Source organism: Callorhinus ursinus, unplaced genomic scaffold, assembly GCF_003265705.2.
Source record: "Callorhinus ursinus isolate GAN/ISIS: 27379988/994484 unplaced genomic scaffold, GSC_fseal_2.0 scaffold48, whole genome shotgun sequence".
Taxonomy (NCBI): Eukaryota; Metazoa; Chordata; class Mammalia; order Carnivora; family Otariidae; genus Callorhinus; species Callorhinus ursinus.
In genome coordinates this window covers 313,165-340,468 of record NW_027397110.1, presented here as the reverse complement: position 1 = coordinate 340,468, position 27,304 = coordinate 313,165, and the positions used below count along the sequence as shown (strand labels likewise).

Below are 27,304 nucleotides of genomic sequence, written 5' to 3'. Positions count from 1 at the left end.
TACCGGGTAGAAGTAAATCCTTTCTTTTCAGTAATTTCTTCAAATGTAAATGGACTAAACTCTCCAATTAAAGGGCAGGGTTTGGCAGAGTGCATAAAAAAACGTGATCCACCTACTGCATGCTGTGTACAAGAGGCTCACTTTATTTTTTTAAAGATTTTATTTATTTGACAGAGAGAGGGAGCGAGCACAAGCAGGGGGACCCCAGGACCATGACCTGAGCCAAAGGCAGACGCCCAACCAACTGAGCCACCCAGGCGTCCCCCAAGAGACTCACTTTAGGTACAAAGACACAAAGAAAGTGAAAGGATGGAATCAGATATTCCATGCAAATTGTAACCAAAGAGAGCTGGGGTGCTTCTATTATTATCACATGAAATAGACTATATGTCAGGTGCACTTTGGACAAGTTATCATTTCTCAAGATCTTGTATGGAAGGGTTGTACCTGCCTGGTTCATATGAAGGGCTGAGGTCTCTGCCTTGCAATCTCTAAATGCTTATTCAATAGAAAAACTGTTTAATTCTTCTCAGCCTTTGTGGAGAGGACTCACTGGATCAGCCGGAGACTGTTTCTAATTGCTGGTCCCAGGGGTGTCCACTGACTCCCTCGTCTCCTTTTGTCCTTGCATGAGACCCAGGACCAGCTCCTTTCCTTACCCTGCTCTGCTTTTTCTTTCTGAGTGCCCTTTTCACGTCCTGGAGGATCTACTCCTTGTTTTGCATTTACGTGTTGATCCTCCACCTCAGGCAGGGGTCTGTGCCCGTGTGGGCCACTGAGGGAGTGGGCACACAGCGGCACTGCATAAGCACTGGTGAATGAATCAATGTCCAAGAGGCAGCTCACACTTACATGCCCAACCTCCAACCCCAGCTGCCGTGTCCCCTCTTCAGCCCATGGAGCTCTGCCCTCCAGTCACTGAGGCCAAAATGTCGGTCTGTTTCCCTCGTACGCACGGAACCCACGTCAGGACATCCCATGGCCCCACCTGCCTGCCACACCCCGCCTCTCACTGGTCAGATCCTGCTAGAACCCGGCAGCTCCTGACCCTTCGCCCCTGCAGGCTCTGCTCACATGGCACCAGGACCACCCTAGTCCACCTGGCACACCCCACCCAGACTTTGCTTTCCCAGCCTTCTCCCCACAGCCTCACACTGACACTGGGCACCCCATTTAATTCATGTCGTCAGCCTGTTTGTGGTCTGTCTCCCCCGTGCAAACATCACTCCAGGTAGGGTGACCAACGGTCCCCATTTTCCGGGCTTTAGGGCTGAGAATTCTGACCCAATCAGCCCCTCAATCCAGGGCAGACCCTTTGGTCCCCAGCTGCAGGGGCGGTGATCTTAGTTCCTGGTGCTTGGACAGTGGGGCACCCAGTGGGTACTCAGCACCTGCTTGAGAAGGGGTGAATGAATGAATGAGGCACACACATGTCCCAAAGGCCGCCTGCAGTCCAACTGTGAGCCTGGGCATGGGTGACCTAGACACCTACCTTTCGTCCTCCCCAAACTGGGGCCTGAGTTCATCAGCATTTTACTCCTGGGCAGGAGTGGCCTGAGGTGGGGATGGGATTTCTGGCTAGGGTAGGGGTCGGTGTTCCTGGCCAAGGCAGGCCTGCTGGGCCACGGGGCGCTGGGTGTGGTCTAAGGTCTTGGTGTGGAGGTTGGATCACTGAGCACCACCGCCACTTGGTGGCAGCACACACGTGGATAGCTGGGAAGCTGGGACCCAAGCATGCCCCTCCTCACCTCATTCCCTATGGCCCTGAACCTCCTTGAGAGGAACACAGTCATGGCCTTTGTTTGGGCCTCAGTTTCCCCCATCTGTGGAAGGCCAGGACAGCAGCAAGTCTTGAGGGAGCCTACACCTGCTCAGCTCCTGCAACCCCTCCCTGTGCCACCTCCAGGCAGGCCAGGGTTTCCGGGGGTAGCCCTGGGCCAGAGCCAGGGTTTCTCTGCATGGCCACAGGGCTCCTGGATGGTCCAAGTGAGGGGTGCAGGAACTCCTGGCAGGGGCAGCCCCACCATAGCCGGACTCTGGTCCCTCACCCCAGCTGGGCCTTGATGGGGAGGGAGCACCACGGGCAGACAAGGGCCTCCAGAGGACCCCATGGCCCCAAATCCCAGGCAAGGAGGAAACATGGTGAGCGCAGAGCCACAGGCTGCCAGCCCCTAAACCCTGACCCAGGGCAGGAGTGGGGAGTCTGGGACCCGAGGGTGAGGCCTCCCTGACCCCCACTCCCCCAGCGTCCCATCCCTCTCTCAGTTCCTGGCTTGACCCGGCCACTTTATGGGGACGCTAGAGGGGGCCTTCGGGAAAGGGCGCCCCTGCTCCACCCCCCCCCCTTCGTGGGGCTGAGCACCAGCAGGGGTGGACAGGTTGAACACCACCCTCCCTCCCACACATGGCCTGGGGGCAGGCCGTCTGGGTATTGGCATCTCCAGCCTATGGGGTGTCCTCAGGGACAGCCTGGGGGCTCGCACGTGGTGGGGGTGAGCAGGCTCCACCTGCAGTCTGTGGATCACCCTTGCCTCTGGAGGCAATCCCACCTCCTACCTGGAGGCCCCATACGAACAGGTACACCTAGGCTCCGTAATCCTCCCCGCCAGCCCACTTGTGCCAAGGGGCTACCTTGCCCCTCAGACCCCATCTGTGTCCTCAAGGGAAAAGGCGAGCTAGGTGGACAAGTGTTTACTGAGTGTGGGGTGCACCGGCTTGCCCCCGCCAGCTTGCCGGGGACAGCAGCTACCATAAAGGGAAGGAGAAGGAGGGACAGCGGAGCCAGGCCCTGGGGGTAGGAGTGCGTTTGCAGCACAGCCAACTGTCTGGGGCCAGGCCTGGGGCGCCCTCCATGAGCACGCGCTGGTCAGGCACAGAGGATGTCCAGCCTCCGATGGTAGCAGCTCAGGAGGGGCGGCCTGGTGGTCCTTGGGAGCCAGCATGAGAGTTCTGTGGGGCACATCTGACAGCCCAACTTCCGGGTGACCCCCGACCTGGGGTGTGGAAATCCCACTGCCGGGCCAAGGGTCCCTCTGGGTGGCCCTCAGAGAGTGTGATACTTGGGAGAATGGCACATCCCGGCAGGGGGCGCTTGAGGCCCCAGGAAATGGCCAGCCTTCCCTGGACGGGCCGGGCTGGGGGGCCGGAGAGTGGAAGGTGACCTGATCTCTGGGAGGGCTGGTGCAGGGGGTTAGATGGACACCCAGCCTGGGCAGTAGGGGCCACCCAGCGTGGGGACTGCGGTCAGTATGGGAGTGCTCTGGGCAGGAGCTGGAAGTGGTGCTGAGCTGCAGATGGTGTGGGGTCACACTCTGCTCTCCAGGGCCCTGGGAAAGCTCTGGCAGCCATCAGGCAGCGGCCAGGCCCTTGTCCTCGGGCCAGGGATGGTGGCCACGACCACAGGCGGTCCAGAGGGAGGCTGCACCAAGCTGAGACAGGGCAGGTCAGAGGCCAGGCCATCTGGGAGAGAGGGCAGCCCACCTAGCCATTCTGTAGGCCTTCACCAAGGGGGTTCAGGAAGGGGCTGAAAGTCCTTCATCTGACCCAAAGCCCTGGGCCCAGCCTGAGGGCCCCCAGGGAGCTGCGCCTCTGGGGAGCCGGAAGGAGGCTGGCCCCACAGCCTGGGTTCAGGTGAGCCACCTCCAAATTCTGAGGCCTGGCTTTTGCTGCCAGAGGCCTGGGGACCCAGATATGAGCTGGCCTCCGCTGCACCCCAGCATTCAGCCAGGGCACTCGCTCGTCCTTGATGAGGCTCCTGGCCTCAGTCTGCTGTCCCCTGGGTGGCAGCTGGAAAGAGAGGAATGGGGGTGCTGGTTCAGCCTACCCAATGCCAACCTTGTCTGGGGGCTCACCCTCCTCCAGTCCCCCCCCCCCACTGCGGCAGGAGGAAGGAGAGGGAGCCGCAGACCCCAAATGCTCAGGGCTTACTGGGCAGGACCTTCCAGGCTGCCCAGTCCTGGAGAGCCAGTGCATGGCAGCAGGCCAATGTCCTGCCTTCAGGGGCAGTCCACCTGGACCCCAAAAGCAGTATGCACTCCCACTGGAGCCGGGTCCAGCCCCTCTGCTCTCGGGCCTGTCCCTGGGACCCACCCAGCGCGGCACGGAGGCTCTGGCAGTGGCTGAGACCTGCTCCCAGGTCACCGGGCTGGCAGTGGGTGGAGCCCCAGTCCAGACACAGGCCCCCCAGGGCGACCATCACCCTTTGGGCTGTGATCTGCTAGAGGGGACCTTTGCTGGGGAAGGGGACCCAGACTTGGCTGAAAACCTCCTCAGGGGTTGGAGGAGGTAGAGGACACAGGTCTAAGAGATGCTCCCCAGGCTCTAGGGCATTTCCAGTGGGGCAGGGGGCAGGATTGGGGCTGCCCTGGAGCCACGGAGACCTGGGCCACAGGCTGGCCCCGCCCCCTCCCATCCTCCTCTGGCCCCCTCGGCTCCTGCAGTCTGCTCTCCCCTCAGCAGCCAGAGGGCTCTTGTCCATGCAGGTGGCAATGCCTGCTCCCCACTTACATCCCGTCGCCCCTCTCAGGACCCCCAGGCAGAGGCCACCCTCCTGGGCCACATACAGAAGAACCCCCATGCTTAGCTTTGTCTCCTGCTAAGCCCGAGGTCCCAGGAGTCTGGGCCTAAGTGACTTGGCTGGGTGGAGGGGGGCTGAGGGACATCCCGAGTTCCTGGACAGTTGGAACCAGAGCCCTGGTCAGGCATGGTGGACGCTCAGGAAGGAGGAAGCCCCACCACTGGTGCAGTGACCTGGGGGATGGGCGCTTGCAGTGGACCTCCAGGGCCCTTGACCTCTCAAGTCAGGGGTGGGGCCAGGCTGGTCTGCCTTTGCCTTGGCTCAGAGCGTGGCCCGACTTCCAGGCAGGTGGCCCCTCTGTCCCCCACCAATGCCCAGTCTCCTGTGCAGGGCTCACACCCCCACCCTAAGCGTGGGAGACAGGGATCAGGCTCGGAGCTGAGTCCAGCCCTCGGCCTCCTGCAGCTCTGGGGCCCAAGACCCAGCGGGGGCACTCACTGCACTGAAGGTCACAGAGCTGCTGGGGGGCGGAGAAGAGCACATCAGTCCTCCAGCCCTGTGGGCGCAGGGCAGCTCGGTCAGCCCAGCCTGCGGCCTCCCTCGCACCCTGACTGCATCCCCCAGAGCGACGGCCTGGGGAGGCTGCTGGGCTGACAGGCCCCCCGAGGAGCTTTGTTGGTTGATGACAGGGAAGCAGGTCTGGGACTGCAGTAGGTGGATGAGGGCTGGGTGGGGCAGCACCACCCACCTGGATGCAGGTGTTGGGTACACATGCCTCGTCCCTGGGAATGTTCACAAAGGCGACCGCAGGGTCAGCCATGAAGTCCCCCTGGGTGGGAGAGGTGTCGGTCATAGGCAGCGGCGGGGGAAGACCGGCTCACACAGCAGAGTGGCCTGCACCCCTCCACACTGGGCGGCCTCCAGGGGCTGACTCAAGGCCTTGTGGACAGGAAAGGGGTCAGCCACCCTCCCCAGGAAGGAGCCCCCCTCCCCACCGGGCTCACTGAGGCTGAGGGGAGGGCCGTGGCCCCGAGAACTGGGCGGCAGGCAGGGGCCCATGACTTCCTCTGGTGACACAGGTGCACCTGGAAATGGGCAGCGCTGGGCGAGAAGAAGGTGACCCGGAGGTGGCCCTGAGAGGCTGCTGGCTGGACGGTCATCTTCCAGGCTGTGGAGGTAGAGGGTTGAGGCCCAGCACCCCCCACTTGCCCTCCTCCCTCCCACTGACCCAGCACCCTGTCATCCCACCTGCCTGACCAAGAGGCATCACGGGAGCAAAGAAAAGGGCGGTATTTCCTGCATCGGCAAAAGGCAAAGGCCCCAGGCCGGCCTCCCTGCCCTGCCGCCCCATGGAGAGCTCACCTTGGAAGCCTCGCTCTTGGAAAGGGCACCTCACCCGGAAGCCCCGGCTGGTGGAGAACTGCAGAGAAGTCTTGAGGCCTGAGGCCGTGGCAGTGTGTGGGGGGCTGGCTGGGGGCTGGGACAGGCTGGGCCTCCCCCCAGAATCCCTTAGCTCCACCCTCAGATCAGGATGGGGGTCAGAGGGGTTCCTGGGAGGCTGGACCCCAGGGCTGGGCAGGGTCTGGGAGTGTGTGTGGCTGCATGCCCCCTGCGCCCGAGCCCCGGACCCCTCTACCTCCTCCTCGCACCCCGCATTCCGTGCTGGTCGTGCACAGGGCAGGCCGCAGCTTGGCCCACTCACCTTCAGGCAGAGCTGGGGCTGTGCGTCCACCAGCAGGTACTGCACCTGTGGCGGGGCTCAAGTCAGGCCCCCGCCATCCACGCCCACCCCCGACCCCGCCTGGGCGGTACTCACCCTGCCGTGTGCCGGCCGGCCGGAGTGCTCCAGGCTGTGGCAGAGGGCCCCTGGCCCCGGGCGCCAGCACAGGCTCACGTGACCACTCACGGGACAGGCCGGCTCCCAGCTCAGTGCCTGGTCCCCCGGGTGGTAGCGGATGGCGTCCCACAGGGCCTCTGTCTCTGCAGGGAGGGACCCTCCCCCAGGGGCTCAAGTCAGCGGAGCCCCCGCCCACGTCTGTGTGTGTCCCGGTGCTGGTGCGGCCTCCGGGAGCAGAGCGGAGAGCGGGCAACCCTCCTCCGCCCCTCGGACAGCCGCTCTCGGAACACTTGCTTCTTCCACGCGAGCCAGGCCAGGGCGCGTGCATCCGTGTGCACCGGGCGCGTGCATCCGCACTGGGCGCACACGCGCTTGCGCACACACGTGTCTATGCACAGACTGCCACAGCAAAGGGCTTGGCTACATGCCGTCCACGGCAGGCTCACGCGGGCACGGGGCCTGTCCGCACGCTTCCTCCCCACTGTGTCCCCCTGCGGCTGAAGCAGGCCGGCCCCACCCTGCCGGGCACGGCTGACCTCCTCTCCCCCCACCCCTACTCCACACCATAGGGCACTTGCCATCTTCGAAGGGACAGGCCTGCATCCGCACGGCGTCAGGGGTCGCAGACCAGCCCTGCGGGAGGGGCTGGGGTCAGCGCAGGCCCTGCCCCTCCCTCCGTCTCCTCCCGGCAGTGGAGGCCACACTCTCACTGACCTCAAGGCAAAGGCAGGGCAGCTCTTGGCTGTAGGGCAGAGACACGGTGCGGGACATCCTGTTCACTGTCACCTGCGTGGAGTGGAGGGCTTAGGGCCTGGGGGCCCAGTGGGTGGGACTGGGCCAGGCTGGGAAGGCCAGGGGGGGGGGCAGAGGCGTGGTCTCGGGGGCTGGGCCACGGGTCGGTGGGACGTGGGCGGGGGTGTGTGGTCTGGGCCAGGGGTCGGTGTCCAGGGCTTGGGCCTGGGCTCACCCGCACCGGGGCACCCACATCCTCGCAGGTGAACCACTTGAGGCAGAGCCGGACGTAGTAGTCGGGGGCCCCGGGGGCCTCGGGCACCTGGACCAGAATGACCTTGCGGCTGCGGTCCACCCAGTAGGAGAACTTCTCGACTGTAGAAGGGCGGCAATTGGGGGCCACGCTGGGACTAGCGGTCATCGGACAAAGGTCTCCACCTGTCCTGAGAGCCTCCAAATGGTGACCCCTTGCTAGACCCAGGCATTTGGGAGTCGCCCACCTGAGGACCCATCATGACTTCCCAAGTGGGGCAGGCAGAAGACCCCCATGGGCGGGTGTGTGGGGGTCGCCCCAGGGGCTGCGGGGCTGCAGTCCCACCTGAGGACGGGGCCTCACCAAAGCAGACAGGCACGTTCCTCCCCACGTCCTCGTCTCTGCAGTCTGCAAATGGCACAGCAATGGGGGGCCCAGCCACTCTGTCCCCAGCAGCTATACCCTAGTCGAGCCTCTGCCCTTGTGCTTTACAGAAGTCTCTCCTCTCCCAGGGAGGCCGTGCCCCCAAATGAAGCGAAAGGCACTTGCTGCGAGCTGCCCAGCATGGGGCTCTGCCCCCTACCTCAGGTGTCCCACCCCAGGTTGTCCCTAGAAGCCAGTGGCAACTGTACCCGGGGCTAGCCCCATGGGCTCCCACCTTCCACATGGTACTGCTGGTCCAGCTGGACCCCACAGAAGTGGGGGACGGTCCTCAGGGTGACGTAGAGGCTCTGAGCCACACTCACTTCGAAGCAATCAAAATGCACCTGGAGCTGGGCATGCACAGGTGTGAGCCAGGTGGACATGAACAGGTGTGAGCCAGGTGGGCATGCACAGGTGTGAGCCAGGTGGACATGAACAGGTGTGAGCCAGGTGGGCATGCACAGGTGTGAGCCAGGTGGGCATGCACAGGTGTGAGCCAGGTGGACCTGTGGTCTCTAGCTACCCATCCCTGGCCAGGCCAGCTGCACCTCGCATAGCTGGAACCCAGGAGAAGGGTCTCCTGTCCTCAGGCCTTGGGTGGATTGGGTGGATCCAGGAAGGGAGGGCAGCCAGGGGACAGCTGTTCCTGCCTGGCAAAGGCTTGGGGCAGGACCAGCAGGTCTGGGTCAGGCCCTGGCCTCACCTGCCGCCCCACCTGCCGTCGACGAGAGGCCCTGGAGACCCGCACGTTCTGACACTGAGTCTCCTGGGTGTCGAGATTCATGGAGCAGGCCTCCAAGCCCCGCAGGCTATCTGGGTGAGGGGAGGAGCCAGACAGAGCTGGTCAGACCAGGGCAATGAGTCCTCTTTCTTCCCCTCCTCTCTGGGCAGTGCAGTTAGTGGAGTCCCCTAGCCCTACCCTGCCCCTTGAAGTGTTGTGGAGTTAAAGGAGCCGCGAGCCCACCACCTCGCTTCCTGGGTGCTCCCACCATCGCAAGCAGCATGGCCCCTCCCCTGCCCCCCTCCCCGAGGCTGCTTCTCACCATGCAGTATGAGGGAAGCCTGCACACGCAGGACTAGGGAGCAGCCCTCATGGGGGGCACACTTCATGGCAGTGGTGAGTTTCAGGGCCTCCAGGACCGATGGGGACATGGATGTGGGGGGTTGCCGGCAGAAGCTGTTAAAAATGTTCCCTGGGGAGGAGAGAAGGTGGGTGAGTGCCACAGGGCTCCCCAGTGCCTGGGTAAGGCTTTGTGGGTGGCCGGGCAGTGGAGGGAGCCCTGGTATGGCATGTCTGGGGAGGGGTCCTCACTATCTTGCTCCAGTGCAATCAGTGAACAGTGGACCCACCCTGGAGCCAGCTGTCCTCGGGCATCAGGAGCGGGGCCAGACTGGGGAGCAGGCTACACCTGAGTGTGGGTAGCTGCTGCCCCGCCCGGCCAGCCTGGGCGCAGGGGACCCTGACTTCTGACAAGCTGGCAAGCCCATCGCTGCCCTTCAAAGGGCTGTGGGGGCACCTGGCTCGTGACCCCAAGGTCACTGGAGCCCAGGGCTCTGTTCACAGGCCAGCAGGTAGACTGGAGCAGGTGAGACTGGCCCTAGGCCTTGGTGGAGCTGGGGTCTCACTTCCAGGCACAGGGGCTAAGCGCAGTTGTGGCCTTCGCTTGGCCAGGCTTGCAGCTGAGGACTTGGAGGACAGTGGGGTTAGCCCCATGAGCTGTGGAGCCCTGGGGAGGTCTGTGCCCCACAGAGTCAGCAGCCCAGGTGCCCCCCTACACCCAAGGTTGTGGCTCATCTGCAGGCACGAGAGATGGTGTTCAGGCCTGGTGCTATGGGTGGTGGAGGAGGTAACCCCGAGGTGGGACCGCGTGTCCAGGAAGGGGAAGGTGTGTGTGCTCAGTGGGTGCTTCGGGGGCCCAGAACGCCCAGGGGCCCCCAAGGCACACCCTAGGGGGTCTGTCAGGGAGATCTTGCTGAGGCTAGAACTCCAGGGGAAGCGCCGGCACTACGGAGGAGAGGGTCCCGCCATCAGACCAGGCCGAACTGCTAACTCACAGGTGAAGGGGGAACAGAGCAAGATGGCGCATCCAAGACACCTCTGCGGGGAGACTGAGAAATGGACGCTCCTCAGAGGCCCCAGCCCTGAACTGTGGCAGGACTTGAAGGGGCAGAGCAGCTGCCCCTCCGGGGGCCCGGGGCCGCAGGCTGTTTCTGCTCCAGGACCTTCTCCAGCGACATGCAAGCAGGTGGGCTATGGACAAGGCAGGTTGCCCCAAAACCAGGTCTTTGCAGGAGGCAGTGGTGCTTCCCCTGGGGCCCAGATGAGCATGCTGTTGGTATTCGCCAAGGAGCCTGTCACTCGACAGAGCTCAGACGGACTGGCTTCAGAAAGAGACTCAAGGCGACAGCAGGAGTTACAAGATCCGAAGATGTTCATGGGAAAGAAATCCAGTTCTGTGGATCCCACCGTGGCCTAGACAGAGTCATGGAGGTCAGCTTTACCTTCCTGCCTGACACAGCCTGGAAAGCCAGACGGAATACATAGAGAATGGTTTCAGGACACAACCTGATGAAAACTAAACTCGCAGATCCAAGTTGGTGAGCGCTAAGTATAAGAAAGATGGAAAAAATTACGAGGCACACCACGATCAATTTGCTGGAAGCCAGTGGCAAAGAGAAAATTGTAGAAGCCACCAGAGGAAGAAGGCACGTTATGGAGAAGGAACAAAGGACATGAGAACAGTAAGTTTCTTGTGGGAGAAGGCGGAAGAGCCCCCACAGTGCTGAAGACAAGCCTGCCAACCGGGTGCTCTGCCACAGGGAGGGGTCTTAAAATGAAGGGCAAATAAAGACTTCTTTAGCACACAAAAGCTGAGAGAATTCCTCATCAGAAGAGCCACACTACCAAAAAAAAAAAAAAAGTCATGGGCTGGACCCCCGCGCGTCAGACTCTGCACTCGGCGCGGAGTCGGCTCGAGACCCTCTTTCCCGCTCCCTCGTTCTCTCTCTCTTTTTCTCTGAAATAAATAAATCTTTAAAAAATAAAATAAAATATGTCTGGAGAACCTCCCAGTATTTGGAAACTAAACAATACACTTCCAAATAGCCTTTGGGCCAAAGAAGATATGAAAAGGGAAAATAGAAATTACTTTGAACTGAATGAAAATGAAAAGACAACATATAAAAACATTTGGATGCTGCCAAAGCACTATTTTTAGGGGAGAATTTGTAGCACTAAACTCCTATATTAGAGAAAAAAATCTCAGGGGCGCCTGGGTGGCTCAGTCCTTAAGCGTCTGCCTTCGGCTCAGGCCATGGTCCCAGGGTCCTGGGATCGAGCCCCACGTCGGGCTCCCTGCTCAGCGGGGAGTCTGCTTCTCCCTCTGCCCCTCCCCCCCTTGTGCTCTCTCTTTCTCACTCTGTCTCTCCAACAATTAAATAAATAACCTTTAAAAGAAAAAAACATCTCAAATTAGTGACCTCAGCTTCCACCTTAAGGAACTGGAGAAAGAAGAGTAAATGCACACCCTTAAACTAATGCTAAATTACATGTCAATTATATCTCAAACTGGAGAAGAAAAAGTAACAAAACCCAAAGTAATCAGAAGAAAAAAATAAAGATCAGAGTGGAAAACAATGAAATAGGAAACAGAAAAGCAATAGAGAAAAGTCAATGAAAACATATGTTTAAGAAAGAAATACTACCAGTTCTACATGGATTCTTCCAGAAAACCGATGAAGAGGGAATAGTTTGGAACTCATTCTCTGATATCAAAACCTGACAAAAACATTACTAAAAGAGAAAACTACAGATACCTCATGGCCATAGAGTAGAAACTCTAAACAAAATTTTAGTAAATGGAATCCAACAACATATAAAAGGATAATACATAATTACCAAGTGTGGTTTGTCCTAGAAATACAAGATTGGTTCAATGTTAGAAAATCAGTCGCTATAGGGCAATCCTCTCGGGTCCCCTCCCTCTTTGGGAGCTTTTTACTCTCACTCAATAAACCTTGCTTTGCTGCCTACCAAAAAAAAAAAAAAAAAAAAGAAGAAGAAGAAGAAGAAAGAAAAAAGAAAATCAATCACCATAATTAACTATGTTAACAAATTTTGAAAAACACATATGATCATCTCAATAGTCATAGCAAAATTATTTTACAAAATTCAGTATCTATTCTTAAACTCTCAGCAAACAGGGAATGTAAGGAAATGTTCTCAATCTAATAAAGGCCTTCTATGGGAAACCTATAGTTAATATCATGTTTGCCAGTGAAAGATATATTGTTTTCCCCTAAGATCAGGAACAAGATCAGGATCACTGCTCTGATCACTTCTACTCAACATTGTATTAGAGATTCTAGTCAGTGCAATAAGGCAAGAAAACAAACTTCCTTTTCAGTTTGGAAAGAAGTAAAGCTGTCTTCATTCACAGATGACATAGTTGTCTCTGTAAAAATATAATGGAATCTACAGAATGAGTTTAGCAAATGCAAGAATCAAGATCAATATACAAAGATACACTATATTTCTGTATACTAGCAAAGAACAATTGCAAATTGAAATTTTAAAAATACCATTTACAATAACATAAAAATATGAAATACTTAGGAACAAATTTGACAAAAGAGGTATAACATCTATGCCCTGAAAACTACAAAATATTGCTGAGGGAAATTAGAGAAAACCTAAATAAATGGAGAGGTACACTGGGCTCATGGGGCAGAAAATCTAAATTGCTAAGATGTCAGTTCTCCCCAAATTGATCCATAGATTTAGTGAAATTGTGATCCAAATCCTCTTTGTAGAAGGCCTGCCCCCCTCATAAACTGACAAGCTGATTCTAAAATTCACTTGGAAATGCAAAGGATCTAGAATAGTCAAATTGTCTGTGATAAAGAAGAACGAAAGTGAAGGCCAGCACTGCCTAATTTCAGGACTTACTGTAAAGTGATCAAGTGCAGGGATTAGGGCAGTGTGGTATTAGCATCACGACAGACAAATGGATGGAACAGAATAGAGTCCCCGAAAAGACCCACGGATGGTTGATTTCCCACAAGCACGCTGGGCTGCCCACTGGGAAAGGGACAGTCTTTTCAGTGGATAGTGCTGGGTCAACTGGATGTCCCTATGCAAACAAACAAACAAAAAAGAACTTTAATCCATACCTTGCACTCCATGCGAAGGTCACTCAAGATGCACTGATGATTTAAATGTAAAATCTAAAACTATAACACTTAAAAAAAAGATAGTAAAAAAAAATCTTTGTGACCTTGAGTTAGGCAAAGATTTCTTAGCTACGACACTGAATCGTGACTGTCAAAGAAAAAATTGATAAATTGGACTTCATCAAAATTTATCTTTGAAAGATACTGGTAAGAGAATGAAAAGACAAGTCACAGGCTGAGGGAAAATACTTGCAGATCGTCTATCTGGTAAGGAACTTGCATTCAGAATCTGTAAAGACTTCTCCAAATTTAATAATAAGGAAACCAACAACCCAGTAAAGAAAAGATCTGAACAGATTCTTCATACAAAAGATAAAAGTGGCCAGTGAGCACACGAAGAAATGCTCAACATCAGTTAACATTAAGGAAATGCACATTTAAACCACAATGAGTCAGTATTAAGTATTAGAATGGCAAAAATGGAAAGGACTGACCATACCTACTGCAGATAAGGATGTTGAGGAATGAGAATTCTTGTACATTGCTGGTGGGAGCAGAGAATGTCACAAACACTTCTTTAGAAGTTAGATATACACCTACTGTATGATATAGCCATTCTGTGCCTTGATATTTACCCAAAAGTAACAAGAAAGACTTGTCTACGAATGTTGATAGTGGTTTAATTTTTAGCAGTCCAAAACCCAAGTGTCCAACAACAGGTGAGTGGGCAAACAGACGGTGGTATAGCCATGCAATGCAACGGACTTTTGACACAACACATGGATGAATTGAAATATAATGGTGCTGAGTGAAAGAAGCCAGACACAAGAGTACACACTGTCTGATTCCATGCATATAAAATTTTAGGAACTGTGAACTAATCTCTATGGAAAGATATGTGGTTGTCCATTATCCTGACTGTGGTCACAGTTTCTCAGGTGTATACGTATGTAAAACCTTAGCAAATCGAATACTTGGAATATATACAGTTTGCTTTCTGTTGATTTTGTCAGTAATGCTACAGGGGCACCTGGGTGCTCAGTCAGTTAAGCGTCTGACTCTTGGCTTCAGCTCAGGTCATGACCTCAGGGTCATGAGATTGATCCCCACATTGGGCTCCGTGTGGAGTCTGCTTGAAATTCTCCCTTTCCCTCTGCCCCTCCGCCTCCTTGGGCATGTGCTCTCTCTCTCAAATAGATAAAATAAATCTTTATGTATTTATTTGAGAGAGAGAGACAGCATGAGCAGGGGGAGGGGCAGAGGGAGAAGCAGGCTTCCCGCGGAGCAGGGAGCCCGATGTGGGGCTCGATCCCAGGACCCCGGGATCATGACCTGAGCCTTAGGCAGATGCTTAACTGACTGAGCCACCCAGGGGCCCCAATAAAATAAATCTTTAAAAAAATAATGCTATAATGTAATTTCCTTCTTCCTGCCCATCTACAATGTGTGTAAGAAGGCAGAGAGTTTCCAAACTCCTCCCCAGAATTGGTGAGATGTCATACTGAGCTTGGCCTCATAAGAGGGGGTTTCTCCCAACTCAGTTTAAGTTTATAGACGATCAGAAGTGGGAAAAATAAAACAATAAAACAGTAATTTTTTCAAAAAGCTTTAAGCACACAGAGCACAGCTGTGTTCACACCCCATGAGCTGCTCTTCACCATGTCCTCAACAGCCAGAGCGGGCAGACCAGGGATGGGCCAGGAGGTCGCGGGCTCCTGACACCTTCTCCTCCCAAACTGATGGATATTAAACAAAAAATGAATAGCTGAGATGCCTTTCATGATCACCGTGTGTGGGCAGTTGTAAACAGAGTCAGTGATCAGATCCTCCCATACTGGTCCAAGTTCTACACAATTGCCCGCATCTGGCATGGCCCCTGCCCTGTGTCCTTGACCCCCTGATGTCTTGGAGCTGATGCAAGTACTGTGGGATCTGATGGACTCTGAGCCTTTGGGAGGGAGCCTGCCCAAGGGTAGAGTGTTGGAGTCAGAGGGGGAGTCACCCAAAGGAGGCGGCCAAACCTCCTGCTGTCCACAGACTTCATGGTGAAGCCGGGTGCTCAGCCAGGGAACGTGGGGCTGGGGGGTTTCTGCCCCAGGCCTGATGTTCCCCCGCCACAGGGGCCACCGTAGAGCATCACGCTGCACCCCTAAGGGAAGCCACCCCGCTCCAGAGTCCTGTTCCCACCCACAGGCACCTCATGTGTGTGAAAATGTCTTCTCTGCAAGGAATGAGAAATCCACATCTCTTGACCTTTTCTGGGAAAAAAAAAAAGAGCAGATCTACTCCAGCCAACCAAGAAAAGGACTAAAACCAGAATTAAAAAAAAAAGAGCCATAGCAGAGAAGGGCTGGTGGGGAGCCTGGAGTATAGTGAGTCATAGAGAAGGAAAGGTGCCTATTGTAGACTAAAATGTCTAAGAATAGGTTCTTGTCCCAAACTAGCTGACGGAATGGGGAGTATACAGAGTAAAAGAGAAGAGATGCAAGGGTGCTATATTATCTGTAGGGCAAAACAGGGAGAACAAGTTGGTGTCACTCCGTGGAAATCATCATGAACCCAAAATGTATCATGAAGACTCGTGGGAATCTCCCCAGGGGAGAAATAAATATATTCGGTCTTTTCAAAGATTTAGAAAACTGCCGCAGAGTCTTACTATAAGAAGGCTTAACAGATTTATTTTCAAAGGGAGAAATAGGAACTCAAAAGGAAGAAGTGGGTTACGAAAGGGAACAGTGAACCCAAGGATTGGTAAAACTTGGTGGTGAATTTAAATCCCTATCGACAAAGGAAGAGGAGGAGAAAGAAAGACTTTTGTGTGTTTAAGAACAAGTTGGGAGTTTCATTTCCCATAATATGCTAGACCAGGCTATTTGGACCAACTCTACTGATGAAAACAACCAACACTGGAGGAGAGACTAGGCTTATAAAAAGCTTCACGAAAACTTGTGAAAGCTGATGAAACAATCAGGATCATCAGGCCAAAGCCTGAGAAATGGCAGAGGGATGCACAGGAAACCACCTCTGCCGAGGGCATCACAGAGCTCCCCCACTGTCACCCTGGGTCAGGGGCAATTGGGAGGAAACCCCCAACCCTGGGCCCTGTGGGGTGGCTACTCTGAGCACGCAGGGAGGAACGGAGGGCTTCCCACAACCTCTGGTGGGCTGGGTGCTGGTTCCCAGCCCTGGTTTGCATCTCTAGGAAGGCCCAAGAGACCTCAGTCTGTTTTTTAATGCGAAATGGTCCTGACAGTCACACATTACCTCTGAGTACCACTCAGAAACAAAGGGGAATCTGGTCTGGGGGGGAACCTCCTTCATCCTACGCCCTGGGGAACACCACGAGTCATTTCTTGAGGGCACTGAGCAGGCATATTTAAAAGATAAACAAATATGCCAGGAAACAAAGCACTGAGAGCAGAAATGACAGGCCACAGAAAGCCCCACAGAGTCCTCCAGTGACAGACGAATCCGATGTGAACTGCAGACCAGCCACCCTAAGACAAGCTTGAAAGTACGCGTGGTGGGAAACAAAACTACAAAGAGAGACCAAGCATGTTCACAATAAACAGAGTTTCTAGAAACGAAACCCACAGAAATAGAAACTAAAAATGCGACAAATGACTTCAAGAGTAGACTGGGCCTCACCAAAGAGAGAATTAGTGAAGTGAAAGATCCCAGTGAATGATCCAGAAGGCAGCAGAGAGACAAAAAGACGGGAAATATAGCAGAGACATTAAGAAATGTAGAGAAAGAAGTAAAATGGCCAAGATGTCCCCAAGGAAGGGGAAGAGAACAGACAGAACTGATGGCTCACAGAACAAAGTAAAAGTATAGGGCCAGTCTCCTGTTGAATATAGTTGCACAATCCCACATAAAACTTTAGCAATTTGATTTAATAATATATTAAACATGACTGGATAGGATTTGTTTCAGGACACCACGTGTGGTCAACATTAGAAAACCTAGCAGTACAATTCACCTCATTGAAAGATTAAAGGAGGAAAATTGTATGATTATTTTCACAGATGCACAAAGTTTTCATAAAGTTCACTTCCTATTCATGATAAAGAATGTTTAAAAAACCCTGGGTGTTATGCACAAACAATGAATCATGGAACACTACATCAAAAACTAATGATGTAATGTATGGTGGCTAACATAACATTTAAAAAAAAAAAGAATGTTTGGGGTGCCTGGGTGGCTCAGTCGGTTGGGCGACTGCCTTCGGCTCAGGTCATGATCCTGGAGTCCCGGGATCGAGTCCCACACATCGGGCTCCCTGCTCAGCGGGGAGTCTGCTTCTCCCTCTGACCCTTTCCCCTCTCATGCTCTCTCTCTATCTCATTCTCTCTCTCAAATGAATAATAAATGGAGTCTTTAAAAAAAAAAAAAAGAATGTTTAAAAAACTAGGAAAAGAAAGGCACCTCCTTGTCTAGATAGAAGCCATCTATTTCAAAGGCCCCATAAGCCTGATAAGGACTGGTAGGCCTTGCAGTCAATCTCATAAATATCAGGACTAAGATGAGGGCTCCCCGTTCAACATTGTCCTGGTGATTGGAGCCAGGTCCATAAGACCAGAAACAAACATGGGTTTATAAACTGTTAGTCATCATTTACAGAATACGTGATTATCTATGTACAAAATCTTAAGAGACTCAATGGGAACTCTATTAGAGATAACAAAGAGTTGGGGCACCTGCATGGCTCAGTCGTTAAGCATCTGCCTCCAGCTCAGGTCATGATCCCAGGGTCCTGGGATCGAGCCCCACATCGGGCTCCCTGCTCCGCGGGAAGCCAGCTTCTCCCTCTCCCACTCCCCCTGCTTGTGTTCCCTCTCTTGCTGTGTTTCTCTCTGTCAAATAAACAAATAAAATCTTAAAAAAAAAAAGAAATAACAAAGAGTTTTTAACAAATGTGTTGGATACAAGATCAATATACCAAAATAGCATTGCTTTACACCAGCAAAACCAACCAGAAAACATAATAAAATAAAGAAACCATTCACATTATCCTTCAACCTCTGAAGAACATAAATAAAAGCTTTGAGGAAGACCTAAACAGTTGGAAAAGCATACCATCCATGTTCATGGTTGGAAGACTCAGGTCTGATAAGATGTCATTTCTGTCTCAAATTAATCAATGTATTCAATGCAAGTCTGATAAAAATGTGTGATATTGTAACTTATAATAAGAAATACATATTGGTCTGTGCCCATTATCTGGTACAGGGATCCTAAAACCCTTGGAATTTCCCAAGAGCTAAGAGCCAGGAGGGTGTCTTTTGTTGTTCATAACAAACCACTTTCAACCGCACCTGAGTTTATGAGGTAAGTTTTGGAAAGCCCCTAAGGATGGGGACTGGTTGCCAGGGAAACCAACCATATGATGACCACTCTGGAGGAGAGAAGACCTAGAAGTCCAGTCAATCACCGATGGCCAATGAATTTATCGATTGTGCCTAAGTAAAACCCTCCATAAGAGCCTCCATAAAAACTCTGAAGGACAGGGTTTGGAGCACTTTTGGGTTGGTGAGCATGTGGAGATGGGAGAGTGGCAGCCCCAGGAGGCATGGGGGTGTCCCTGCCCTACCGCATCCCTTCTACCTGGTTTTTCTCAAATTATATCTTTTTATAATAAACTGGTTACCTGGCAAGTAAAATGACGCTCTGAGTTCTGTGAGCCAATCCAGTAAAGTAACTGAACCTAAGGAGGGGTCGTGGGAGCCTCTGATCCGTAGCCAGTTGGTTACTTGCTGCTGGTGTTTGAAGCTGGGGGGCAGTCTTGTGGGACGAAGTCCCTAACCTGGGGGCTCTGAGGCTAAACCGATGGTCTACGTAACTTGGAACTGAGTTAATTGCTTGGTGATATTAAAAAATACACACATTGGCTCTCTCCAAAATATAAATAAATAAATAAATAAATAAATAAATAAATAAATAAATAAATCCTTTTCTAAAAAATGGGGGGGTACCTGGGTGGCTCAGTCCGTTGAGCATCTGACTCTCAATTTTGGCTCAGGTCATGATCTCAGGGTCCTGGGACCGAGCCCCGCCGTGGGCTCTGCACTCAGCTGGGAGTCTGCTCGGATTCTCCCTCTCCCTCTGCCTGCCCCCCTTGCTCACACACACTCTCTCTCTCTCTCTCTCCAAAATAAATAAATACATCTTAAAACAAGACACACATTGGAAAATACATACTGAAACTCTCAGTAAACTTGACAATCAAAAATTCATATTGAAGAAGTGAAGGCATACAAAATGCTAAGACCCTTTTAAAAAGCTTTTTATTGTAAAAATGAAATTTAGATACTGAAAAGCTCACCAAAAAATCATAGCTTTGTGAATTATTACAGAGCAGATGGGCCAGACAGCCGGTCCCCAGCTAGTCCAAAAGCCCCTTCGCTCACTCCAGAACCAGCATGCTGACTTCTACAGTAAAGACTTCTTTATATTTCTTTATGGTTTCATCACCCAGATGTGCCTCTTCATGCACTAGAGTTGAGGCTTTGCCTATTTTTCGAACTTGGCCTTTCTGGTCTGCCGCTTTGCCTCCACGTCTCCTCCTCCTTTGCAGAATCAGGCTCTGTGAACTGCCAGGCGTCCTCGGGGTGCAGCTCAGCACCCATCTTCAGACCCCTGTATTTCTGGCCAACCGGGCAGCAGGACCCAGAGGCCTGACTGAGCTCCGGGTCTAGTCCTTTGGCAGGACTAGCGCTGGTGTCAAATGCCTGCTGGAGGCGGCATGCTGTGTCTGGACCTCCGCCATGTTTGATGTTAGCTGTCACCAGCACTCAAGCCATTGGGAGACGCAAAACAGTGATATAATTTTACCATTTTGTTTCCACTTATCAGCTGGAATACTTACTCCAAGGTGGCATTCCCAGAAGAAAGACAGGATCAAGGCTTGATTCCCAGTTTTCAAGGTGATGAGTTGGTTCCCTGTCATCCACAGAAGGTGAAGAGTTCCCTTTATTTTTAAAAAAAAAGATCATCATGAATACATGGGTTTACCCATGTGTTGCAATTTATTGCAATTCTTGTTTTTGTTTTTGTTTTTTTTAAAGCTCATATGAGCCTCTTGGCTAACGGGAGCTTCCTGAGGTTGTCTCCAAGGACTTTTTAAATTTTTTTAAGATTTTATTTTTAAGTGTTCTCTACACTCAGGTTGGGGCTAGAACCCACAACCCCGAGATCAAGAGTCCCTTGCTCCTCTGTCGGAGCCGGCCGGGAGCCCCCCAAGGGCTGCTGACATGTACCATTGTCTTTGAGAGCCTCTGTGCTCTCTGGTATGGCAGACGTCCCCCTTTGAGAGCCTCTGTGCTCTCTGGTATGGCAGACGTTTCTTGTACACTCTCTGCCCCAGGCTGGGAGTCAGCCACTTCTCTCGGAAGCCCTGCCTGGTTTCTTTTGCTGGGAAATTTTGTTTGAGGACCTCAGACTGGACAGTAGGGAGGTTCCTAGTGTTGTAAGTTGTCTGCTCTTTTTGCTACATGCCCAAAAAGATTTTTCTCTTTCTCTTTAAGATCCAGTCATTTTACTAGAATATGTTTTGGTGTTTCATGTTCAGGATCCATATTCTTGGGTCCTTGGTTTACCCTTAAAATACCCAGTTTCAAGAAAAAATTTTTAGTCTCCTGAGAACTGTAGTTCTTAGTATTTTTTCTGTCGCCTTAGTTTTCTTCTTCAGCATCTGTATTTTGGACATTCTTGGCCTATCTGCAACACTTACCATTTATTCAAACATCATTTTAATCTTTTTTCTTTCATTTCTTTTTATTTTTAAAAATGTCCTCCTTCTCTTCTTGTGTTTCTCTCGGATGTTTAATATTTGGTCCGTTCACTCTTGGGTTCTTCTAATGTAGTCTTCATTTCTGAAGTTATTTTTCCTTTATTTCTAATTCTGTGTGTTGTCACCTCACTTCCGAGAATTTCTAATTTTTGTTCATATACATCATTTTCGTGAGTATTGAAAGCTATTTTGAAATGAAATGTTACAGTTTGGGGATTTTTTAGCATGCCTTTCTGGTGCACTTCCATAGTCTTTGGGATGTTATTTCTATTTTTCATGATCATGAACTGTCTGGAATTTGTCCTGGATGCCATTCCGCTGATTCCGTCCCTTCGGAGCTCAGAAAGCGGGAGGCTCGGTTCTGGCCGCCTGTCCAGCCGCACAGCGCCCCCTCCCGTCGTGTTCGCGCAGCGTTTAGAAGCGGGCGGGACGGCTTCGCGGGTTGCTTAGCCCGTCCCCCACGCCTCCACCTCTCTGTCCACGTCCGTCTGTACCTCGTCTCTTGCCTCTGTCGTCCTCGCTCTGCTCGGTCTTGACGCCACCCCCAGCTCCCCCGTGTGGGGCCGTCTCACCAGGGGTCCCGGCGCTGAGGGGGCGCCGACGCCCCGCTCCCGCCGCGGGTCTGGGGGAGGGAGTCAGGTGCGCTCTCCCGCTCCCGCCGCGGGTCTGGGTGGAGAGGGGGTCAGGTGCGCTCTCCCGCGGGCGCTCACCAAGGGCTGGGGCCCCGCCGTCCCCCGGGCGCAGCCGCAGGTAAGGCCGTTCACCTGGGGGCGCGGGAGCGAGCCGCACCCCGGTGCCACCCTCTCACAACTCAGTCTGCACCTGCGGGTTCAGGGACGCAGGCACACACGGTCGCCGCGCTCGCCGTACAGTTTAGGAAAGGAAGGAGCAAGGAGGGGCCGGAAAGGAGCTGAGATCAGAGGCGTCAGGGAGCCACCGCGCGGCTGGAAAATCAGACCCAGGCTAGGAGTTCGCGGTGCGGCCACAGATGGGTCTCCAGGCAGCAAAACATTACAGTTGCGTCCCTACCTCACACCACACGTGGAAATAAACCCTAGTGAATTAAAGAGCCAAATGAAACCCAAATGTTAAAACCTTTAGAAGTACAGCGGCGCTGGAAACATACCTGCCACCTCAGGATGTGGAAGAATTTCTTAAAAGATCCCCCCAAATCCGTAAAGCCACTTAAAGAGGAGTCTGGTAAATATGATCACATCAGAGTGGAAGAGTTCTGAATGGCCTTAGGGGGCCAAAGGGGAAAAGAGAGGGAGGAGCTCTGTGAAGCCAAGAGCACTCGGGAGGGACGTTCGCCTCAGAAACCCCCACCCCAGCCCCCACCCCAGGGCCACACAGACGCAGCGGCAGCCATGAAAGACAACGAAGCTATAGTTAAATGGGTGTCATTTTGCACTGGACGAAAATGCAGAAGTTGATAAGGGGAAATGGGGGTTTCCATATATATTTCTGGTGTGTCCACTTTGGAAAAAAAGGTGGCGTCCTCCGATTAAATAGGAACGTGGGACTTCTATCCGGCAGGTGCACAGCTGGGCGTGAACGGGGGCCTTGCCCATGTGCACCAGGTGCTGGGCAGGGACATCTGGGGGACACTCTATCCTGTGAGGCGGGCAAGGGGAGGCCAGTGGAGTGGCAAGGAGGATGGGGTGACTCAGCTGACCAGGGTGCAGGAGGGCAGGAAAGGCAGCCTGTTCCCATCTGCCTGAGATGTACTCACGGCTCACTCGGCTCTTGCAGTCGAAGCCCTGGGGACAGAACAAAGAGAGGGTGAGAGGTCAGCCTGGCCACTTTCTGTCCTACCCCCTGAATCGAGCCCCAGCGGCCGGGAGAGTCACATGGCCCTTCACTCTCGGCAAGGGCCTGGGGTGGGGGGGTGCCACAGTCCAGCCCAAGGCCCTGCAGATGCTGGTCATTCAGTAAATGGTGTGACCTGGACCCCATGGCCCGGGGAGCCCCATGGCCCCAACTACATTCCCAACTTCTGCTGCTGGCATGGGCCCACCCATCCATTCTTTAGGGGAACACTGGTTGAGTACCTCCTAGACACTGATTAGGTGCTGGGGTTCTGGAATAAAAGAAAGTGGGGAAAGAGCCTGCCTTTGAGGAGCCCACATTCTGAGATGCAGACACAATCCAGAATGTAAGCAAGTTACACTCTATGTTAGATGTTGAGAAGGGGCGAGAGGGAGGGGTATCCGAGGAGCGGGGGAGGGTTGGGGGGCAGCAAATCTGCAGGCCTGTTCGGGGCGGCTTTGTTGAGGAGGTGAAGTCACATGGGCTGCCCGCGGCAAGGGTGGCGACAGCATGTGAAAAGTCCCTGTCCAGGCTGGAGTCCACACCCCTCCCTGCCCCCCTGCCTGACGGAGGGGGCCCGTGGGGGAGGGGTCTGGACTGGGCACCAGGTTCAGATGGGGCTCATGCGAGAAGGTGGCTGGACAGCCAGCCTGCAGGCCTCACTTTGGTGGGTGGGCGGTGCTGCTCCACAGCCGAATTTGGGAGACTGAGGTCAGGGGGGCCGCCCTGGGAGCCCACAGGGGCCGGGTGGCTGGGGCCCTGGGGCGCCAGATTGCTCTGGGCACGCACTCCCCAGCGACACCACAGGGCAACAAGGAGCAACAATGATGTTGACCCTCTGCTCCCTTCCCCGGAGGAGAACTGACCCTCCAAGGACCCAGGAAGCCGCCACAGCTTGCGGGGGCCGGGGGGCGGGGGGTGGTGTCTGAGTGGAAGGCCTGCACTTCCGGTGGCACCCAGGTGGGAAAAGGGAGAATCCAAGCCTGTCTGATCCTGCCCCTCGGATCTGTGGAGATGCCGCGGCTGGCGGCTCCATCCATTTCTAAATCCTTTTACTTCGCAACAGTGCTAGATTTACAGAAGAGGCATGAAGATAGTCCTGAGAGTTTGCCTGAAGCATCGGCATCTTACAGACTGATGGTGCGTCTGTGAAAACTAGGGAACCGGTGCTGGTGGGGGATGGCTAAACCCCCGCACCGTTTGGACTTCTCCCAGTTTTGCATCTGTTTTCTGTTTCTGTTCTCAAGGTCTGTTTTCTGTTTCACATCGCTTAGATGGAAGGGCTGAGCCCACCTGGACACCCTCTCCTCAATGCGACTGGGCAGTCCCGGGGAGCACAGCGGCCCAGGGGTGGGAGGGCAGGAGGGGGCAGCCCGGTCCCACGAGCCCTAGAGACATGACCCAGCAAGGCAGGACAGGGCCCCACGTGCAGTCCTGAGCGCGTGAGGGAGGGGCAGTGCTGGGGTCCTTGGCCACGCTCACTGCCTCCCTCAGCCTTGGCATCCACTATCCTACCTGCGACGTGAACCTAGTGCCCCCCGTCCCAGAGCTCAAAGACAGAGAGAGGTCCTGCTGGTTGCCCCGAGGTTGAGGGCGTGCGTGTGCCCTGGACAGGGGGCACTGCCTGCCCGCCGGGGCCTGCCCTGTGCCCGTGCCCAGAGCCCCCACAGCCCTGGAGTTGCAGCAGCATGGGGTCTAGTGGAGGGCTGGTGGCTGTGGTCTGCGGCTGGCCTTTCAGTGCCCAGACCTTCTCCTCTCAGGGACACAGGAAGAGTGAGCAGCAGGGACAAAAGTCAGGCCGAAAAGCACCTGTGGGCAATGTGGCCCAGGGTCCTGGTGTACCAGGAGCTTGAAGGGAGCCGGGAGTGGGAGGGGGCAGGGGAGAGGGCTGGCTGCGTGCCCAGGGGCCAGGAGGGGGGTCGGTCAGAGAAGTGGCCACACCCCCACCTCCCTGGGGTTTTCCGCTGGGCTTCTCGGGGCTTCCCGTGCCATGCGTGGGGGTTGTCTGTGGGGAGGGACACCCCCACCCGCACTCCAGGCGCATGTCTTGGGGCGGGACCTGTGTTCCCTCCCCCACCAGCACCAGAGCTGCCCCCAGGCCTCAGCTTCAGCTAGAGGAAAGGACCTGCCTGGGTTCCTGGTCCATCTGGCTCCCCGCCTGCCCGGGCCGGTCCCCTCCACACAGCCCAGGATGCTGGGACCCCCCAAGCCACCAGGCAGGGCTGCCTGATGGCCCCATTCAGCACCCAGGGCCCCTGCCCCTGACACAAGCATCGCTGGTGCTGTGATCTTCTGCCCCTGCCCCCCAGCTCTCCCAGTCAGTTCAGCGAGGACAATGTTTGACCGAAGACTTGCCGAGGCCCAGAACAGTCCTCCTGTTGGCACCTGTAGGCTGGAGGGGTCTCTGTGCAGGTGTGGGGGAGGCCAGAGGCTGTCTGTCCTCTGGCTTCTCCAGCTCAAGTTGGATCCCTCAGGGGCAGCCCCCATCAGCTCCTTGCCTTCCTCGCCTGCCAAACCCCTCCGGCAACGCCTCCAGCGCCCCTCCCCACCCCCTCGGGCCCCCAGCTCCCTCCCCCTCCCCCAGCCCCCCCCCCAGCAGAGCCCCCAGGGCTGCAGCTCCCAGGTTCCATAGGCCTGGTCCTAACTGTGGGGTCGGCAGCAGCAGGGCAGAGAGTCCCTTCCCTCTGCGGCTTGCCCTGCCCCCTCCAGCCCTCCTCTCCGCTTTTACCTCTCCTCGATTTCCCTTGAGGATTCTTTCTCCTCCTCATAGCCTCTGGGTCTGGGGACTGTCCTATCCCAGCCCGCCCCAACATGGGACCTCTGCTGGTGCCTCTTCCTGGTCCCGCTCGCACCACCCAGCTGCCCCCTACCATCAGCTCTCATGTCTGACGGGCTTCTCAAACCCCACATTTCAGAACTAAGTTGCCTTCCCCAAAACCTGCCCCCCGCAGGCTTCCCACCTCACGAAACATCTCCAGCAGCCCAGACCTACAGTCATGTTCTAGAGTCCACCTTGATTTCTCCTGGTCCACCGGGATCCCCAGGGGAATCAACTCCACCCGCAAAGTGCACTCAAAGCAGCTACCTCCCATTCTCCACCTTCACTGTGGGGCCCAGGTCACCCCCCAACCTGGACCCCGCTGTTTCCTCTGCACCCATGGTTCCCACCAGCAGCCAGAGGGAGCCTCTCCTGGCCCCCCACAGGTCCCGGCACCTCTGATCTGAGCCGGGCCCCCAGCCTCTGAAGCCCTGCCTGACCCCCCCCCCGCCCGGCCACCCCAAGCCTGCTCTGTCCCTTGCTGAGCTCCCTGGATCCTCTGCTGGACACACTCCCAGGGTCTGTGGAGCTGCTGTTCCTCCCAGAGGAGGATGGGGTGTCCCCGAGTGTCCCCCAGGGTGGCCTGGGCACCACCCCCCAAAGGCACACATGAGACCTCACCGTAGGCCACCCCTGGTTTCCTCAAGAGTCATCACCACCTACATTTTGTTTTGTTGTGCACTGTACCAATTAGAACCCTGGTTCTTGAAGTCACAGTGCACACAGCAGGTGCTCCAGGTTTCCTCCACCCCATGCTCTTCATGTCCTTTCTGTGCCCCTGTCCCTGCTGTGTCCCCCTGTGGCCCCAGGACACCTTCTGGGCTGTGTCCCCACTGTGCCTTGACCAATCTTCTGGGACCCAGGAACCCTTTTTATGGCAGGTGCTGCCAGAACGCCTCCCTCAGGCAAGGTTGAGTCAGCCTGCCCTGCGGTGAAAGGTCCCGGGAGGCCACCGTTTCCTCACCCTACGGCTCCCTCCTGTCCGGGATGAGCACATTCCTGCAGCCTTTCCTTAGCAGGGTGTCCACACAAGCCCTGACGCCATCCCAAGCCCAGCACCTTGGATGATGAGACATGGCTCACTGAAGCCGTGAGGTGCTCTGGGGAGAGGCACCGGTCGCGGGCACATCAGCTGGCCCTTCCCCCTGAGGCGCTCAGCAAACAGGCCCTGGACCAGAGCTTCAGGGTCAGCCCCACACCTCCCAGGGGACCCCAGGCCCCTGTGTCACCCACTGCCCCAGGGCCTCCTGCGCCCCTTGCCTGTCACTGTTACTCATGTGCTGAGGCGCCAGGCCAGAGCCCACCTGTGGCGGAACCAGGGCCCCCTCAAGATGAGAGTCTAGGAGGTTCAGGGGCTCACGTGAGAGCAGGAAAGGCCGCCTAACCACAGGATGGGCGTCGAGGAGGGGGCAGGAGCTCACCTGAGAACAGGAGAGGCCACATTCTCCAATCTGGGGGACAGCCAGGCTCTGGTACGTGCTCCAGGTCAGGGAAAGGAACACCACGGCTGGCCCAGCTAGCATCTGGCTGGTGTGCATGGGGGTGAGGATGCCCGATGCCCTGGGGAAGCTGCTCCTTTTGCTGTCCCAGCCCCAAAGACAAATGGGAGAGTCTTGAGTGAGTTTGCTCCCTGAGGCAGACACTCCCCATCCTGATGGAAAAAAGCCCAAGTGGGCTGGCCATAACCACAACCCCATAACTTCCTGCCAGGTCTTGGCTTGTGCGATGGGGCCTTCAGACTCTGGCCAGATGCCCACGCAGTTTCTAGGATGCCAAAGGAAGCATCTGGAACCTTGAGTCTCTGGGGCTCCAGGTACCCAGGTTCCCCATGGGGCTAGCTGCTGAAGCAGGGCGCTGTCCCACATACCCCACGGCTCCTGGGTGTACCCCTATGTCTCAGGCACTCATCTTGATGGTGGGGGACAGAGGGTGGCCAGTGGCCCTGGTTGTTC

The 27,304-nt window shown here is 54.9% G+C and overlaps 1 protein-coding gene across 7 annotated transcripts; it reads right to left on the bottom strand.

Moving 5' to 3' along the window:
• Positions 1 to 180: 180 nt before the first annotated feature.
• IL17REL (interleukin 17 receptor E like) lies at positions 181 to 26,930 on the bottom strand. Of its 7 annotated transcripts, XM_073882821.1 has the most exons (16): positions 26,774 to 26,930; positions 22,458 to 22,485; positions 8,805 to 8,954; positions 8,465 to 8,574; positions 7,997 to 8,111; positions 7,702 to 7,746; positions 7,321 to 7,460; positions 7,068 to 7,139; positions 6,932 to 6,986; positions 6,333 to 6,496; positions 6,219 to 6,263; positions 5,879 to 5,936; positions 5,521 to 5,684; positions 5,265 to 5,345; positions 5,015 to 5,072; positions 181 to 3,786 (listed from the first exon to the last, which is right to left on the bottom strand). In XM_073882821.1, exons 1-16 carry the CDS (start codon positions 26,888 to 26,890, stop codon positions 3,761 to 3,763), a joined length of 1,428 nt encoding a protein of 475 aa, XP_073738922.1. In that variant the 5' UTR covers positions 26,891 to 26,930; the 3' UTR covers positions 181 to 3,760. The 7 variants fall into 7 exon arrangements, with proteins under 7 accessions (XP_073738922.1, XP_073738918.1, XP_073738920.1 ...); XM_073882817.1 differs by having other exon boundaries at positions 5,879 to 6,263; XM_073882819.1 differs by having other exon boundaries at positions 5,602 to 5,684; positions 5,879 to 6,263.
• Between the last annotated feature and the right edge of the window lie 374 nt (positions 26,931 to 27,304).